This window comes from Aotus nancymaae, unplaced genomic scaffold (assembly GCF_030222135.1).
Source record: "Aotus nancymaae isolate 86718 unplaced genomic scaffold, 86718_ANA_hifiasm-v0.15.2.pri h1tg000057l, whole genome shotgun sequence".
Classification (NCBI taxonomy): Eukaryota; Metazoa; Chordata; class Mammalia; order Primates; family Aotidae; genus Aotus; species Aotus nancymaae.
The window spans coordinates 10,430,153-10,448,885 of record NW_026988471.1 but is presented as its reverse complement, the minus strand read 5'-3'; the positions used below and the strand labels follow the sequence as shown (position 1 = coordinate 10,448,885).

General features: G+C 36.2%; 1 protein-coding gene across 1 annotated transcript in view; it reads left to right on the top strand.

Moving 5' to 3' along the window:
* Positions 1–18,733, top strand: part of ROCK2 (Rho associated coiled-coil containing protein kinase 2) — a 151,440-nt gene that overhangs the window by 47,077 nt on the left and 85,630 nt on the right. Inside the window, exons 2-3 of the mRNA XM_012438823.3 lie at positions 4,815–4,896; positions 5,917–6,017. Coding sequence (XP_012294246.2) covers positions 5,952–6,017 — 66 coding nt within the window. The 5' untranslated portion in view covers positions 4,815–4,896; positions 5,917–5,951. The remainder of the gene's footprint in view (positions 1–4,814; positions 4,897–5,916; positions 6,018–18,733) is intronic.

Here is an 18,733-nt window from a genome sequence, read left to right as displayed (position 1 = left end):
TAAAGACTTAAACATAAGACCTAACACCATAAAAACCCTAGAAGAAAATCTAGGCAAAACCATTCAGGACATAGGCGTAGGCAAGGACTTCATGACCAAAACACCAAAAGCATTGGCAACAAAAGCCAAAATAGACAAATGGGACCTAATCAAACTCCACAGCTTCTGCACAGCAAAAGAAACAGTCATTAGAGTGAATCGGCAACCAACAGAATGGGAAAAAATTTTTGCGGTCTACCCATCTGACAAAGGGCTGATATCCAGAATTTACAAAGAACTAAAACAGATTTACAAGAAAAAAACAAACAAGCCCATTCAAAAGTGGGCCAAGGATATGAACAGACCCTTTACAAAAGAAGACATACATGAGGCCAACAAACATATGAAAAAATGCTCATCACTGGTCATTAGAGAAATGCAAATCAAAACTACATTGGCGTGAGATACCATCTCACGCCAGTTAGAATGGCGATCATTAAAAAATCTGGAGACAGCAGATGCTGGAGAGGATGTGGAGAAATAGGAACACTTTTACACTGTTGGTGGGAGTGTAAATTAGTTCAACCATTGTGGAAGACAGTGTGGCGATTCCTCAAGGACCTAGAAATAGAAATTCCATTTGACCCAGCAATCCCATTACTGGGTATATATCCAAAGGATTATAAATCGTTCTACTATAAGGACACGTGCACACGAATGTTCATTGCAGCACTGTTTACAATAGCAAAGACCTGGAACCAACCCAAATGCCCATCGATGATAGACTGGACAGGGAAAATGTGGCACATATGCACCATGGAATATTATGCAGCCATCAAAAATGATGAGTTCGTGTCCTTTGTAGGGACATGAATGAACCTGGAAACCATCATTCTCAGCAAACTGACACAAGAACAGAAAATCAAACACCGCATGTTCTCACTCACAGGCGGGTGTTGAACAATGAGAACACATGGACACAGGGAGGGGAGCATCACACACTGGGGTCTGTCGGGGAAATAGGGGAGGGACAGTGGAGGGTGGGGAGTTGGGGAGAGATAGCATGGGGAGAAATGTCAGATACGGGTGAAGGGGAGGAAGGCAGCAAATCACACTGCCATGTATGTACCTATGCAACAATCCTGCATGTTCTTCACATGTACCCCAAAGCCTAAAATGCAATAAAAATATATATATAAAGATGCCATGATGGTCTTGATTTTCCTCCTCAAAAAATGGTGGTTCCTGTTTAGTCCCCTCTTCTCCATTGTTTTCCTAATAGTGATGTATCCCAGGACTCTGTCCTTGATTCTTTTCTGTTTATCTGTAGTCACTCCTCTGGTGATCTTATCCATATTTATAGCTTTAAATACTACCTATGGGCTGACAACTCATAAATGTATAAAATTTTTAGCTAAAGGATAATTTGTGCCTCATGTAACAACTGAAGTTCCTAAGAGAGCATCTCCATCATATTGCTTATCGATTTAGACTTTCCAGGTTGGTAAAGTATTTCTAATCTCCTTTTATTTTTTGAAGCATTTTATTTGAATATTTAACAACATTTAGATATTAAGAAGCAGTGTATAGTGCAAGTGGAATCAAGTTCAGTATTTCGTTTCTTGACAACTGAAGTATAAGGCTCTGTGTTGAGGAAACATTAGAAAAATAAACCATTTTATGTGTATATATTTTCCTCCATAATAATTATAGTACGGAAAACTGGGTGTTGGCTTACACAAGTTTTTTTCGAAAACATAGTAGGATAACACATTTTTCTCTCTGCCTTTCTCTCATGCCAACTTTTTGCTTATAGACAACCTAAGTTAGTTCCTGCATTGGAGCTAATTCACATTTCTCAGCTGGTAACCTTAGAGATGTAACTGGGCTAGCTGGGGGCATAGCCCAAGGCTTGATTGAAAGCTGTGACTGACCTGTCTAGTTATGCAGATTCATATGAAACTTGGGCAATAGATAGTGTTGTTTTTCCCTCCGGTGTCATGTTTTAGGAGTGATGGTTTTCACCTCAGGTGCTGGTTTTCTAGTAATCAGTTTGGTTTTAGTTCCTCACCTCATTTAGGCCCTTTTGATCAGCAGTCATTGATCTTACTGCTTTCTGACCTGAATTCCAATAGACCTGTGTGACTTTTACCCATTGCTTGGCATTTTTCTTTCTGGTCCTTGAATATTTTGTTGTTGGTGGTAGTGTTTTGTTTAGTCTCAGTGGGGCTATCATTTTCAAATGTTCGGCTGTCATTTCTACATAGTTGGGTGAAATTTTGGTTGTAGGCTTTTCCTGAATGTATTTATATTTCTTTCTACCATTTCTTTATGTCAGTTTTAGTATCATTTTTTAAAAACTGAGATGGGTCTTGTTATGTTGCCCAGGCTGCCCTTGAACTCCTGGGCTTAAGTGATCTTCCCATTTCATCCTCCTGAGTAGCTGGGATTAGTGTCACTTAAAGAAAATAATCACAGGGCCGGGTGTGGTGGCTCACACCTGTAATCCCAGCACTTTGGGAGGCCTAGGCGGGTGGATCACCTGAAGTCGGGAGTTTGAAACCAGCCTGACCAACATAACCCGTCTCTACTAAAAATACAAACAAATTAGCCGGGTGTGGTGGTGCATGCCTGTAATCTCAGCTACTTGGGAGGCTGAGGCAGGAGAATTGTTGGAACCTGGGGGACGGAGGTTGCGGTAAGCCAAGATCATGCCATTGCACTCTAGCCTGGGCAACAGGAGTGAGATTCTGTCTCAAAAAGAAAATAATAATCACAGTTGAAATCACAGACACTTAAAAAAAAAAAAACTTACGAAGGTTTATTTGAAATTGCATGACAAGGAAGGTCACAGCCATAGGCTTTCAATCAAGTCCTGAGCTAACTCAGCTTCCCTAGTGACTGGATCTCAGCATTAATTTCGTATACTTAAAACACTGGTATCTGAAAACAATTCAGAATTTTTTTCTTAAAAGGTGATACTAAATAGAATAAATTTTGATTGTAAAAATTAAAAACATAAAGGCCTCAAGTAAAAATATGTTTATAAATGTATATATTACCAACCTACATTAAAGTGTCATAGTATTATTAAAAATTGATGCTACATCAAAATAATAGTGCCTAATTGCAGTAGTGTTTGGTCTTTAAAAAAATGGTTTTAAAAACAAAATGGTTGAGTTGAGCAAATGTTAAAAATGTTCCAAATGCTGAAAAAGCTCTCTGATTCTACACTAGTGGGGAATATTATGGGAAAATATTTATAAACTTTCCAGATTATTTAATCTTCACATCATTCCATCTCTTGGAGAGAACTTTTGGGGAAGATGGAGGGAAGCAAGGATTTTGTTCTTATTATTATTAATGTCAAGTCGTAGTGTTGCTTCAAAGAAAGGTTTCTCTTGTCCTGTGTGTAAATGGAGATTTTAATGCAGAGTTACTTTCATTTCAGTATGAAGTGTTAATATTCCATTTGTTTGAAAAGTCTCTGAGGAAGATTTACTCTTGAAATAGAAGCTTTTGCCTTGTCAATTTAAATTTTTCTTCCTGTGGAGGTAAATGGAGGCATGCAAGAATGCTTTCCAAATGAATGTCATAAAATGTTAACATTTTTTAGTGAATGAAAATTTAAAATATGATAACTGAGTGGTAAGCATAGTATGTACGGTTACTTTAGAATTGGTAGATTAATTACCTTTCCAAAGAAAGTTTTTTTAAGAGATGAGGTCTCACTATGTTGCCCATGTTGGTCTCAAACTCCTGGACTCAAGTGATCCTCCTGCCTCAGCCTCCCAAGTAGCTGGGATTACAGGTGTGTGCTGCCATGCCCACCTGGTTTGCCTTTCTAAATTTTGTATGTAATTTCCCTCATGTTTTTCCCTCATCAAGTCCTTTAAAGGTTTCTTTTTATTGCTGTTTCATTTTCTGCAATTTTTTAGCTTCCCTCTTTACCCTCCCAGACTCCTCTATTTTTTTTTTTTAGCAGGGTGTCAGACTGATCATTGAGGGATGAGTTAAGTCTGTTGGACCTCTTAAGATTTAGGTTATATGCTGCTACTGTCGTTTCCTAACAGTGTGACCCTGAGGAAATCAAAGTCATTCTCCTACCTTCCAGAGTTACTTGGCGTTGAGACGATGTATGTGATAGTGTTTTAGAAATCCTGTTACCTTCACAAGCATTTCCATTGAGTAATTTGAGACTTAGTTACTTTCTAGTGAGTTTTTTCACCTCCACCATTATATGTATATAGTTTCTTGTTTTTATTATAAATTTAATGCAAGCTCATTGTAGAAAAATATGGAAAATACAGAAAACTTAAAAAAAAAGAAATGCAGACAGTGCATCATCCTTTTGTTACTGTTGTTTTAAGGGGAAATTTAGTTTTGAGACTGAGCTCCCAGAGAGTAAGGATAGCATCATTTATTTTTGGATTTTCTCTTTTTCATCTGTACTAGGCACAACATTAATGCAGGTTTAATGAGAGGGAACTTAGTATAGATGTATTTCTTAATGTCAAAACCTAATGAAATTTGGCCATTTGAAGAGATAAAAGACATCTGACTAACAAAAGTAATAATGGATACATGTTTTGAAATGACATTTTTCTCTTGGCTAAAAGAGCAAAGGAAAACATGATAGGGTCACTCCTAATGTTCTCTGACAGAGATTAGGAAACCAGTTAAAGCTGTTGGATATGGAACTAATGGACACTATCATCTCAAAGTGGGTTGGCATTTTTCCAGTGAAAATCACATATAATAAAATTAAAAGGCTTATTTTAATGAATATTTGGAAATTGTAAAAACTGTCTTTTTCTGTTTTTATTTCTTAACAGGATGGCTTAAATTCCTTGGTTCTTGATTTGGATTTTCCTGCTTTGAGGAAAAATAAGAACATAGATAATTTCTTAAATAGATGTAAGTATGTTTAAGCTTCATATTTGTTCATGTAACTGTACTTTTGACAAGAGATTTCTGTTTGGTTATTATTAGCCTATAAATTTATTAATTTAATGAACTTATTAAACTTAAGTATTTTGACCATTTTATCTATTCAAAAATTATTACTTTTATTTTTAAAGAAAAATTGCAGATCCAGATTACAATATTTAAAGCAGATAAAGTTCTAAATTTTGAAATACATTACTAAGAATATTTAGCTATTTTAGGGCAGGTTATTTATAGCAGTTCCAAGAGAAGTTTTAAATTAATATTTATAATTCCAAGACTTAATATTACCCAGAGAATAAGCTTTATGTTTCTGTAATTCTGGACATTTCAGACTAGTTAATAATAAATAATGTGATAACTATTATTTACCATATATGTGGTAACTCTTAATATTTGCCAGTATTAATGTTGCAGTACAGAAGTAAATTAAATTGAATTCCAAGAATAATACATTCTCAAAACAATTAATATATACTTTGTATCATCACAGTAAGCTCTGTACTTTGAAATTGGCAGAGACTGAGATATTTTCCCAATTAAGCAATCTTATCTATACTTACTATATATGCAGTATGATTACCACTTTTCAGAAAAGTAGGCCATCAAAATTCATTACTAAGATTATCCTTGCAAGTAATTTCATGGCAACTTTCTGCCATGATTCAGAGTGCACACCAGGATTGCTTGTGTCATCGCTGTGTCAGCTATTACCTAACTTGCTAAGCAACAGATTCAGAAACAGAATAGCTGTAACTGCTACTTTTTGGCAGTTGGTGTTCATTTATATGTGTTAATAAACCATAGAGAGTTTTGGTTCTTTAAGGTTAACGCATATCTTAGATATTTAATGAATAGCCTTTAAAAACTGGCAGATTTAGCTAAAAACTGTCTTTTCTTAAAACAAAAATATATTTATAAATATGGTGATTAAAAATACTGCTTATAAGTATGATTGATATTAGAAGTATGATAATCTTTTTATGGTAGATGAGAAAATTGTGAAAAAAATCAGAGGTCTACAGATGAAGGCAGAAGACTATGATGTTGTAAAAGTTATTGGAAGAGGTGCTTTTGGTGAAGTTCAATTGGTAAGAAAGTATTTCTTTTGTTCTTACTGTTCTTTATGACATCATGGTTTCGTGAAACATTATCAGGAGCAGCTGAGTATATCTAATTTCTATTCCCAACCCTGCCAGAAGGTAGCTTTATGATCTTGGTCAGTGTCCTCATGTATAAAAGGAGGCCTTTGTTATCTAAACTCTGGGTCTCTTCCAGCTCTGAAACACAATGTAGAAAATAAGGCCAATATAGTTTCACATGTGATCTGCCTAGCAGTTAGTATTCCACCAGAACTGATGTATTTTTATTTAGAATGTTCAGATTAATAATGTATCTGCTTAAGGAACTGAGATTAATTTAGATATATAAGAAACCCAACAAATAAATTTGAATAACTGAAAGTAAATCTGAAATTTATTTTCTCAGGCCAAAGTGGTACCAATTGGAAATATTATAAATGCTGACAATGACTATTACCTTTATATTATTAATTTAGGAACTGTTTCTAATCTCGTATTCCTGTTTTTATCACCTGAGTATATGAGACTCCTTTATGATTGTTCTTATAGTTAAATATAGTGAAAGTAGAGTCCAGTTCTCTTCTTCATGCTACAGTGTCTACCCTTCTTGATGGAGCACTGAGAAAAGCAGTGATTACTACAAGCCAGCATGGATTTTGTTAAGAGCAAGTCATGATAGACCTTTTTTTTTCTTTCCTTGCTTCTTTCTTTGGGTTTTTTGTTTGTTTGGTTTGTTTTTGTTCTTTTTTGAGACAGAGTCTTGCTTTGTCACCTGGGCTGGAGTGCAGTGGCACGATCGCAGCTCACTGTAACCTTGACTTCTTGGGCTCAAGCAATCCTCCTACCTCAGCCCCCCAAGTAGCTGGGACTACAAGCATGTGCCACCACACCTGGCTCATTTTTTGTAAGATGGGGTTTCAACCTGTTGCCCAGGCTGGTCTTGAATTTCTGGACTCAAGGGACCTACCTGCTTGGCCTCCCAAAGTACTGGGAGTACAAGCATGAGATACCACACTGGGCCTTTCTTTGATAGGTTTATTGGACTTGTAGATCAGAGTAGTGCAATAGATGTAATACGTATCCATAAAATAATATTCTTCTGAAGAAGTCTGACATACTTGAGGATAATACAGTGAAATGGCATGGTAATAATTGTATGGGTAGGCAAGCTTTATAACTAATGCACTAGTTACATTCTAAGGAGGCTGGTGAAAGCATGATGGTACATGGGACAGAGACCTTCAAGAAAGGTTTCAGGGTCTCTTTTCTCCTATTAAACATTTTAATGACTTGTATGGGAGCAGTGGTGGTATGTTGAATAATTTTGCAAGGTGAGTTAAACCTGAAGCATAATGAGGATGATTTTAGATGATGAGCCAAAATCCAGAAATCATCAATGGTAAAGACGATTGGCTGGACAGAAGTGAAATTTAACCAGAATATAGTACTTGGATGTGAAGAACACAGGAAATAGTTGTTTAACAGTACTGTCTGAATTAAAGAACCATTTTCCTTAAATGTAACCAGGCAAGAATTATTAGTGATCAAACTACCTAAAGTAGTAAAGAAATTTGGGCTGCTTTAATATGATTTTGAAATTGATAGAAATTAATGGACCATACCTGTAATATTTTATTTATTCTAGATGCCCTGTTACCCCTTTTTTTTCTTTTTCTTCTTTTTTTAAAGACTTTCGTTTTTTAAGAGCAGTTTCAGGTTCATAGTAAAATAGAGAGGAAGGTATAGAGATGTCCCAAATACCCCTCTCCCCTACATGTGCGTAGACACTTCCATTGTCAGCATCCCCCATTAGAGTACATTTGTGTACAATTGATGCTTACATTAACACATCATAATCACCCGTTGTCATAGTTTACATTAGGGTTTGCTCATGGTGGTGTACATCCCATAGGTTTGGGCAGTGATATACATACAATGGTATATGCCCATCATTATACTATTATACATAGTATTTTCATTGTCCTAAAAATTCTCTGTGTGGTGCTTATTCATCTCCCAGCCCCAAGTCTCTGGCAGTCACTCTTTTTACTGTTTCCATAGTTTTGCCTTTTCCAGAATGTCATGTAATTGGAATCATACAGTATGCAACCTTTTCAGATTGTGATCTTTCACTGAGTAATATGCATTTAAGGTTTCTCCATGTCTTTTCATGATCTTTTAGCTTATTACTTTTTGCTAAACAGTATTCTGTTGTCTGACTCTACCAAAGTTTATCCATTCACCTACCGATGGACATATTGGTTGCCTCCAGGTTTTGGCAGTTAAGAGTAAAGCTGCTATGAACATCCACATGCAGGTTTTTAACATAAATTTTTAATTCATTTGGTTAAATACCAAGGATATTGATTGCTGGATCATAGGATAAGAGTGTATTTGGTTTTCTAAGAAACTGCCGAACTGTCTTCTAAAGTGGTTGTACCTGTCTTCATTCCCACCAGCAATGAATAAGGATTCTTCCTGCTTCACATCCTCCCCAGCATTTGGTGTAGTCAGTGTTATAATTGACAAAAACCAAGCGTTTTGGTTATTTGATCAGGTGTGTAATGGTATCTCCTTATTATTTTAATTGATATTTCCCTGATGACATATGATGTGGAAGATCTTTTCATATACTTACTTGCCATCTGTATATCTTCTTTTTTTTTTTGAGGTGGTGTCTCTGTCACCCAGGCTGGAGTGCAATGGCGCATTTTAGGCTCACTGCAACCTCCGCCTCCTGGGTTCAAGTGATTTTTCCTGACTCAGTCTCCCAAGTAGCTGGGATTACAGGTGCTTGCCACCACACCCGGCTAATTTTTGTATTTTTTGTAGAGACGGATTTTCACCATGTTGGCCGGGCTGGTCTCAAACTCCTGACCTCGGGCGATCCTCCTGCTTCGGCTTCCCAAAGTGCTGGAATTACAGGCGTGAGCTACCACGCCCAGCCTGTATATCTTCTTTGATGAAGTGTCTGTTCAGTTCTTTGGCCTATTTTTTGATTGGATTGTTTATTTTTTTATTGTGAAATTTTAAGAGTTCTTTGTATAACAAGTTCTTTTGTATAATAGTCCTTTATAAGATGTGTCTTTTTCAAATATTTTTCCCCAGTCTTTGTTTTTCTTCTAATCCTCTTGACATTGTCTTTTGCATAGTAGAAAATTTGAATTTTAGTGAAGTTCAGGTTATCAGTTCTTTCTTGGGTTAAGCCTTTGGTGTTATATCTAAAAAGCCATTGCACTAATCAAGGTAGGTTAGGTTTTCTCCTATGTTATCCTATAAAAGGATATAAGGTCTGGTCTTGATTCTTTTTTTTTTTTTTATTTTTTTTTGCATGTAAATGTTCAATTATTCCAGCAACATTTGTTCACTCCATTGTATTACCTCTGCTCCCTTGTCAAAGATAAGTTGACTATATGTATGTAGATCTATTTCTGGGCTCTTTATTCTGTTTCATTGATCTATTTGTCTTTCTTTCATCAATATCATACTGTCTTGATTACTATTGCTTTATAGTAAGTCTAGAGGTTGGATAGTGTCATTCTTTCCCATTTTGCCCTTTATTTATTTTTAATTACTATTTGTTGAGGCAGCGTCTCGCTCTGTTGCGCAGGCTGGAGTGCAGTGATATGATCCTGGCTCACTGCAGCCTCTGCCTCCTGGGCTCGGGTGATCTTCCTGCTCTAGCCTCCTGAATAGCTGGTACTACAAGTGTGTGCCACCACTACTGGCTAATTTTTGTATTTTTAGTAGGGATGGGGTTTTGCCATGTTGTTCAGGCTGGTCTTAAACTCCTGGGCTCAAGTGATCTGCCTGCCTTGGCTTCCTAAAGTGCTGAGATTACAGGTGTGAGCCACTGCACCTGGCAGTTCTTCTTCAATATTGTGTTGGCTATTCTGGGTCTTTTGCTTCTCCATATAGACTTTAGAAACAGTATGTCAATATCCACAAAATAACTTACTGGGATTTTTTATTGTGAATGCATTGAAAATATAGACCAAGTTGGTCAATATTTGAAAAACTGACATCTTGACAACATTGAGTCTTCGTATCCAAGAATGTGGACTGTCTCTTCATTTGCTTAGTTCTTTGATTTTTGTCATCAGAATTTTGTAGTTTTCCTCATATGGATCTTACACATCTTTAGTTAGATTTATACCTATTTTATTTTTTTAGGTGCTAATATAAATGGCATTGTGTTTTTAATTTTAAATTCCACTTTTTCATTGCTCATATACAGGAAAGCCGTGACTTGCTGTAATCACTTGTTCCAGGAAATTTTTGAATTCTCTACATAGATGATCACATAGATCCTTCCCAATCTGTATACCCTTTACTTTCTTTTCCTGTGTTATTGCATTACCTAGGACTCCCAGTACAATGATGGAAAGGATTGGTGAGAGAAAATGTCCTTGCTTTTGTTCTTGATCTTAGTGGGAAGGCTAGTTTGTTACCACTAAATATGAAGTAAGCTGTAGATTTTTTTGTAAAAAATTCAAATATAAGTTCCTCTCTATTCTTCATGTACTGAGAGGTTTTTTTTTTTTTTAAATCATGAGTGGGTGTTAGATTTGTTAAATGTTTTTTTTCTGCATCTGTTATATGACCATCTGTTTTTTTTTTAGCCTGTTGGTGTGATGGATTACACCAATTGATTTTTAAATGTTGAATCAGTCTTGTATACCTGTAATAAATCCCACTTGGTTATGGTATATCATTCTTTTACACCACATAATACGTTGTTGAATTTGAGTTGCCAATATTTTGCTGAGGATTTTTGCATCTCTGTCCATTAGAGATATTGATCTGTAGTGTTCTTGTAATATCTTTGTCAAGTTTTGGTATTAGGTTAATGCTGGCCTTGTAGAATGAGTCTGGAAATATTCCCTCTACTTCTATCTTCTAAAAGTCATTATAGATAATTTCTTCCATTAATAGGTGGTACATTTCACCATTAAATCCATCTGGACCTCATGCTTTCTGTTTTGAAAGTTTAATAACTATTGATTCAATTTATTTAATAACTGTAAGCCTATTTTTTCTTGTATGGGTTTTGGTATGTTATGACTTTGAAGGAATTCGTCCATTTCATCTAGGTTATTATATTTGTGGGCATAGAGTTATTAATAGTATTTCCTTATTATTCATTCATTCATTCTTTCATTCATTTATTCATTCATTGAGACAAGGCCTTGCTCTGTTGCCCAGGCTGGAGTGCAGTAGTACAATCTCAGCTCACTGCAACCTCTGCCTCCCAGGCTCAAGTGATCCTCTGACCTCAGCCTCCTTAAGTAGCTGAGACTACAGGTGCTCACCACTGTCTGGCTAATTTTTGTATTTTTTGTAGAGATGGGGTTTGACCATGTTGCCCAGGCTGGTCCAGAGCTCCTGAACTCAGGTGATCTGCCTGCCTCAGCCTCCCAAAGTGCCGGGATTTCAGGTGTGAGCCACTGCACCCAGACCCTTATTACCCTTTTAATGTCTGTGGAATCTTTCATGATTTTCGCTCCTTCATTTCTGATATTAACAGTTTTTGTTCTCTCTCCCTTAGCCCACCTGGCTAGAGAGGCTTATCAATCTATTGGTCTTTTTAAAGGACCAGCTTTTAGTTTCATTGATTTTTCTCTATTAATTTATTATTTTCTATTTCATTGGTTTCTGCTCTAATTTGTGTTATTTATTTTCTTTTGCTTACTTGGGATTTAATTTGCTTTTCTGTTTCTAGTTTCCTAAGTGGAAACTCAGATTATTGATTTTAGATATATGTCTTAAGCACTGCTTTCACTATAACCCACCAATTTTGGAAAGTTTTGTAATTTTATTTTCATTTATTTCAAAATATACTTTAATTTCTCATGAGATTTTTTTCTTTGACCCAAGAATTATTTAGAAATATGTTGTTTAATCTCCACATATTTTGGGATTTTCTAGTTATCTTTCTGTTATTGATTTCTGGTTTAAATCCATGGTGATCTGAGAGTAGACACTGTATGATTTCTGTTCTTTGAAGTTTGTTATGGAGTGTTTCAAGGCCCAGAGTGTGATTTATCTTGGTGAATGTTCCATGCGAGTTTGAGAAAAATGTATATACTATTGTTGGATGAAGTAGTCTATAGATGTCAGTTATATCCAGTTGACTGATGGTACTGTTGAATTCAACTATATTCTTAACTAGTTTTCTGCCTGCCAGATCTGTCCATTACTGATAGAGCAATGTCAAAGACTCCAACTGTGATAGTGAATTTATCTGTTTCTCTTTGCTGTTCTGTCAGCTTTTGACTCATATAATTTGGCACTGTTGACAGGCACATAACACATTAATGATTGTTATGTCTTCTTGGAGAATGAATCCTTTTATCAGTATGTAATGCCCTTCTTTATCTCTGGTAACTTTCTTTGCTTTAAAGTTTGCTCATCTGAAATTAATATAGCTAATTCTGCTTTCCTTTGATTAGTGTTAGCATGGTATGTTTTTTTCCATCCATCTACTTTTCATCTATATGTGTCTTTATATTTAAGGTGAGTTTCTTGTAGACAAAATATAGTTGGGTCTTTGTTCTTTATTCACTCAATCTCTGGTTTTAAATTGGCCCATTTAGACTTTTGACATTCAAAGTGATTGTTGATATAAGTTGAATTAATATTACCATATTTGTTGTTTTCCTTTGTTGCCTATATTCTTTGTTCCTATTTTTGTCTTCCATTCATTTTCTATCTTTGGTGGTTTTAATTGATCATTTAATTTGTTTAGTGTTTGCTCTAGAGTTTTAAATATTTATTTATATTTCTGAGAAAATTAAAAATCTACCAGCTAGGAGCAGTGGCTAATGCCTGTAATCTCAACACTTTGGGAGGCTGAAGTGAGTGGATCACCTGAGGTCAGGGATTCGAGACCAGCCTGGCCAATATGGTGAAACCCCATCTCTACTAAAAATACAAACAATTGGCTGGTGGTGGCAGGCACCTGTAATCCCACCTACTTGGGAAGCTGAGGCAGGAGAACCATTTGAACCCGGGAGGCAGAGGTTGCAGTGAGCCAAGATTATACCATTGTAGTTCAGCCTTGACAACAGAGTGTGACTCTGTCTTAAAAAAATAAAATAAGATAAAACTACTACCATCCAGTAATTCCACTACTAGGTATATCTCCAAAGGAAAAGAAGTCAGTATTTAGTAGCAGTATCTGCATTGTCGTGTTCATTGCAGCATTATTCATAATAGCCAAGATATGGAATCAACCTAAGGGCCTAACAATAGATGAAGAAAGATAATATGGTAGATTTACACTTTGGAATGTTTTTTAGTCTTACAAAAGGAAAGAAATCCTGTCATTTGGAACAACATAGATAATTGATTGTTGGAGGATCTTATGTTAAGTGAAATTAGCCAGGCACAGAAATAATAATACCACATGATCTCACTTTTATGTGGAATCCAGAAAAGCTGAGTTCATGGAAGTAGAGAATAGAATGGTAGCTACCAGCAGCTAGAGAGATCTTTGTCAAAGAATACAAAATTTCTGTTAGATGGGAGGAATAAGTTAAAGAGATCTATGGTACAACATAGTGACTGTAGTTAATAATGTAGTCTCAAAAAAATCTTTAAAGAGAAAGATTTTAAGTGTTCTCAACACAAAAAAATTAAAAGTATGTGAGGTAATGCTTATGTTAATTAGCTTGTTTTAGCCATTCTACAGTGTATACTTACTTCAGAACAACATGTTGACACCATAAATATATGCAATTTTTGTCAATTAAAAAATAAAATTATTGTGAAAGGAACCTTAAGTACTAAATAAAGGAATCCCGTCTGTAAATCCTGCTTTATGATTCCATCTATAAGACATTCTGGGAAAAAAAAACAAAACGTTGGAAGCAGTAAAGATTAGTGGTTGCTACCTAGAGAAAAAGAAGTCATACAGAAAAGATACTTGCACACACATGTTTATAGCAGCACCATTTGCAATGGCAGAATTATGGAACCAACCTAAATGCTCATTAGTCAGTGAGTGGATAAAGAAACTGTGGTGTACATATACGGTGGAATACTACTCAGCCATGAAAAGGAATGAATTAACGGCATTTGTAGCGACCTAGGTTAGACTGGAGACTTACTCTAAGTGAAGCAATGCAAGAATGCAAAACCAAACATTGTATGTTCTCACTGATATGTGGAAGCTAAACTATGAGGATGTGAAGGCATAAGAATGATACACTGGACTTTGGGGACTTGCGGGGAATGATGGGAGGGGTGTGAGGGATAAAAGACTACAACTGGGGTCGTTGTATACTGCTCAGGAGATGGGTGCACCAAAATCTTGCAAATCACCACTAAAGAGCTTACTCATGTAACTGAACACCACCTGTACCCCAGTAACCCATGGGGGATAAAAGATTAGTGGCTGCCCGAAAGTTGGGAAGGGTTGATTTTGTAGGGCAGTGAACCTATTCTATTCAATACTGTAATGGTAGATACATAACATTTTGTCTGCAAAAGCCATAGAATTGTATAGCAGAAATAGTGAACTCTAATGTGAACTCTGGACTTAGTTAATAGTAATGTATCAAATATTGCTTTATCAGTTGTAACAAATGTACTATACCAATGCATTCCTCTAATATGTTAATATTAGAGGCAACTGAAAAAGAGAAGGGGACAGGGAGTATATAGAAACTCTTTGTACCCTATATAGTTTTTCTGTAAACCTAAAACTGTTCTAAAAAAAAAAGTCTGTTAATAAAAACATGAAAAAATAAAATATACTCACAGTTTATCCAAGTCCACTTTCAAATTACAGCATACCACTTCACAGGGGGTGTAAAATACCCTATAATAACAAAATAATCCTAATTCCTTCCTCTTATCACATCTAGTGTTGCTGTTATTCATTTTGTGAATATATATGTGTACATATACACCGGTACACATACAGACAAACATGTTACTGAATATATTGTTGCTATTACTATTTTGAGCAAACTTATTTATTAGATCAATTAAGAACAAGAAAATAAAAGTTTTTGTTTTACCTTCACTTGTTTCCTCTATTTCTATTTTTGCAAGAAACATCATTGGAATTACAGGGTTTGCGTTGACTCTAGATTGTTTTGAGTAGTATGGTCATTTTAACAATATTACCATCTTCTAGTCTATTAACATGGGACATGGTTCCATTTACTTATATCTTCCTTAATTTCTTTTAGCAGTGTTTTGTAGCTTTTATTATATGTCTCTTTTTGATTAATTCCTAAATGTTCTTCTTGATGTAATTGTAAATGGAATTGTTTTTGTAATTTTCATTTTAGATTTATTTTTAGTGTATAGAAATATAATCTATTTTTGAGTGTTGACTTTGCTGCAATTTTGCTTATTTATTACTTCTAACACATTTTTCGGGGGGTGGAATCTTTAGGATTTTCTACATAAAAGATCATATATCATTTATGGACAAAGATAGTTTTATTTATTTTTTTATTATCTAATTTCTCTGGCTAGGACTTCCATTGCTATGTTGACTAGAAGTGGTACAAGCCTTTCCTTGTTCTTGATCTTCATGGTAAAGCTTTTAGACTTTCACTGTTGAGTATGATATTCACGTGGGTGTTTCACATAGGTTGTTTATTATGTTGAGGTAGTTTTATTCCTGGATTGTTGAGTGAAACACAGGTTGTTTATTATGTTAAGGTAGTTTTCTTTTATTCCTGGTTTTTTGAGTGTTTTCTTGTTTTAAATCATGAAAGAGTATTGAGGCGAGGTGCAGTGGCTCACGCCTGTAATCCCAGCACTTTGGGAGATCAAGGCAGGCAGATCACCTGAGGTCATGAGTTCGTGACCAGCCTGGTATGGTGAAACCCCGTCTCTACTAAAAATACAAAAATTAGCCGGGTGTGGTGGCGGGTGCCTGTAATTCTAGCTACTAGGGAGGTTGAGGCAGGAGACTTGCTTGAACCTGGGAGGCGGAGGTTTCAGTGAGCTGAGATTGCGCCACTGCACTCCAGCCTAGGCAACAGAGTAAGACTCTGTCTCAAAAAAAAAAAAAGTGTTGACTTTTGTAAAATGTGTTTTCTACCTCAATTAAAATGATTATGTGTTGCTTTTGTTTATTCTGTTAATGTAGCTTAATACAGTGATGATTTTCACATGTTTAACCATCCTTGCATTCCAGGAATAAATCACACTTGATCATGATGTGGAAACCTTTTAATATACTGCTGATTTCAGTTTGCTAGTAATTTGTTGAGAATCTTTCTATCAATTTTCAGAAGTGATACTGGTTGGTAGTTTTGTTTTCTTGTATAGTCACCTGCCTTTACCTGTAGTTTTGCTTTTTATAGTTTCAGTTGCCGACAGTTAACTGAAAAAAAGATCTGTCTGCGGGTTTAATTATGGTTTAATGAGAAAACAGAAGTGATTGATGAGTTTGTGTGTCCATCAGATTGTGGGGACCTGGAAAACACCAGCTTTGTTTTCCGGTCTACTGGGAGACACTTGGTCTCTTGGAAAGTGGTTAGGATGAACAAGCATCAAGGCCCTGCCACAGAGCTTCCACAAAGGAAAGTCACTCTGGGGTAACCCAGAGCAGTAGACAGGACGAGAGACTGACAGGAGTGGTTCTGAACAGTCCAGTCAAGGCAGGGTCTGCCCTCACAGTTTCCTACAGAAATAACTCCATGTATGGCAGAAGGCACTATTTCTCGCCCTGGGCTACCTCTTCAATTGAGACTTTCATGAAAGACCATATACTATTTCAAGTCGCCAAGAGTTTGGGTTATTGTGCTAGTTCTCAGGAAAGTCTAGGCTACACATGCTGTGAGCTAGTCCAAACCTTATTACCTGGTCTATGAAGGGAGGCCAGTTGAAAATATATACAATAAGTTATTTTGAAAGAGAAGAGAGACCATATTCATATAGCTTTTATTAAAGTATATTGTTATATTTGTTCTTATTATTCTTAATTTTTATTGTGCTTAGTCTATAAATTGAACTTTATCATAGATACATAGGTATAGGAAAAAGCATATTAGGACTCAGTACTCTTCATGGTTTCAGGTATCCACTGGGGTCTTGGAATGTATTTCCTGAGCATAAGAGGGGACTGCTGTAGTGTTCAAAATGTTCCTTTCCCTTTAACCCTTTTGGAAGCCTGAGGGGATTGTTCTCCAGTATTTACTGTGAGACTCTGGTTGAGCTCCTGGATATAAAATCTGTAAAGGTATGGGGTCTCACCTATAACTGGGTCCCCTGCAAGTTTTTAATTCTCAGACTTGACCACCACTTAGCCTCCAGCAATATGTCAGTTATAGCTCAGGTTTTTCTGTCTCAGCACTGGTTCCTGTGGCAGTTTCTCCTTGTGAATCTTGGAACTTGTAGCCATGGCTCCCTCTATTTGTTTGTCTCTCCAGTTTGGGGGTCAGTGGTTTGCTTGGTGTCCTTACCTGTCTTTTGGATCCTAGAAGAACTGTTGGTTTTTCAGTGTCTTCAGCTTTTTATTTGTTGTTACAATAGACGGGGATTTCCAAGCTCCTTACTTGTGGAATGGGAAACCTGTTGCCCTGTCTTAAAAGGGATATTGATAGAATATACTCAAGCGATATGGTGCTCAGGGCACTTGAAACAATGCTATCTGAGGTTGAAAGAATTGAAAGGTTCATTTGAACTGTAGTTGAGGAAAGGACTACTTCGGAAAGCCATGAAGCTTTGTTATTGTTTGACTGGGGTTTGTTGTTGTTGTTGTTGTTTGTGTGTGTGAGTGTGTGTGTGTTTTTTTTTTTTTTTTTTTTTTTGAGACAGAGTCTCGCTCTGTCACCAGCGCGATCTCGGCTCACTGCAATCTCTGCCTCCCGGGTTCAAGCAATTCTCCTGCCTCAGCCTCCTGAGTAGCTGGGACTACAGGCGTGCGCCACCATGCCCAGCTAATTTTTTTGTATTTTTGGTAGAGACGGGGTTTCACCATGTTGGCCAGGGTGGTCTCGATCTCTTGACCTCATGATCCGCCCGCCTTGGCCTCCCAAAATGCTGGGATTACAGGCATGAGCCACCGCTCCCGGCCCGTTTTTTTTTTTGTTTTTTTTTTTTTGGTGAAAATGGTGAAGCCTCAGTTTTTAGAAATTTGATACTGTGGTTGGGAGAGTGGAGATTACATAATACGACAGTTGAGTTGTGGAAGATCCTGAAGATAGGGAAGGTATATGTAGTTGAATCCCAGCTCTGCCATTTTCTAACACAAAGATCATGATGACCACAGGCATGAATCTTTCTGAGTTCCCACCTATAGAATAGAGATAATTATACTTGTTTGATGGGAGTCATTATGGGCGATTAAAGGAATTAATAAAATAAATAAGCCTTGTTATAGTGCTCTGTAACTGTTAATTGTATTATTGCCAATTTGGTATATAGATTCATGCTGTAAATATGTTAAACAGATGCATTGTTTCTGCATACCTGTGATTTAGTGTAGTTATGGAAGAGATACAGAATTTGGGGTTGAATTTTAGAAGGAAATATGACAGACCTTGACTTCTGTCTTAATGGCAGGATATTCACTGTACTGTGTTAATTTGATCATTACAATTTAATATGTTAAAGGAAAGAGAAGAAAACAAAGGAAGATATATAGATAGAGAAGGCTTTTGTTTTTATCATTAATTTTTCATCCCAAAATTTGTTTTGGCCACAAAATATGCAGAAACAAAGTCTTATATTTTTAGAAATGAAAATATTTTAAC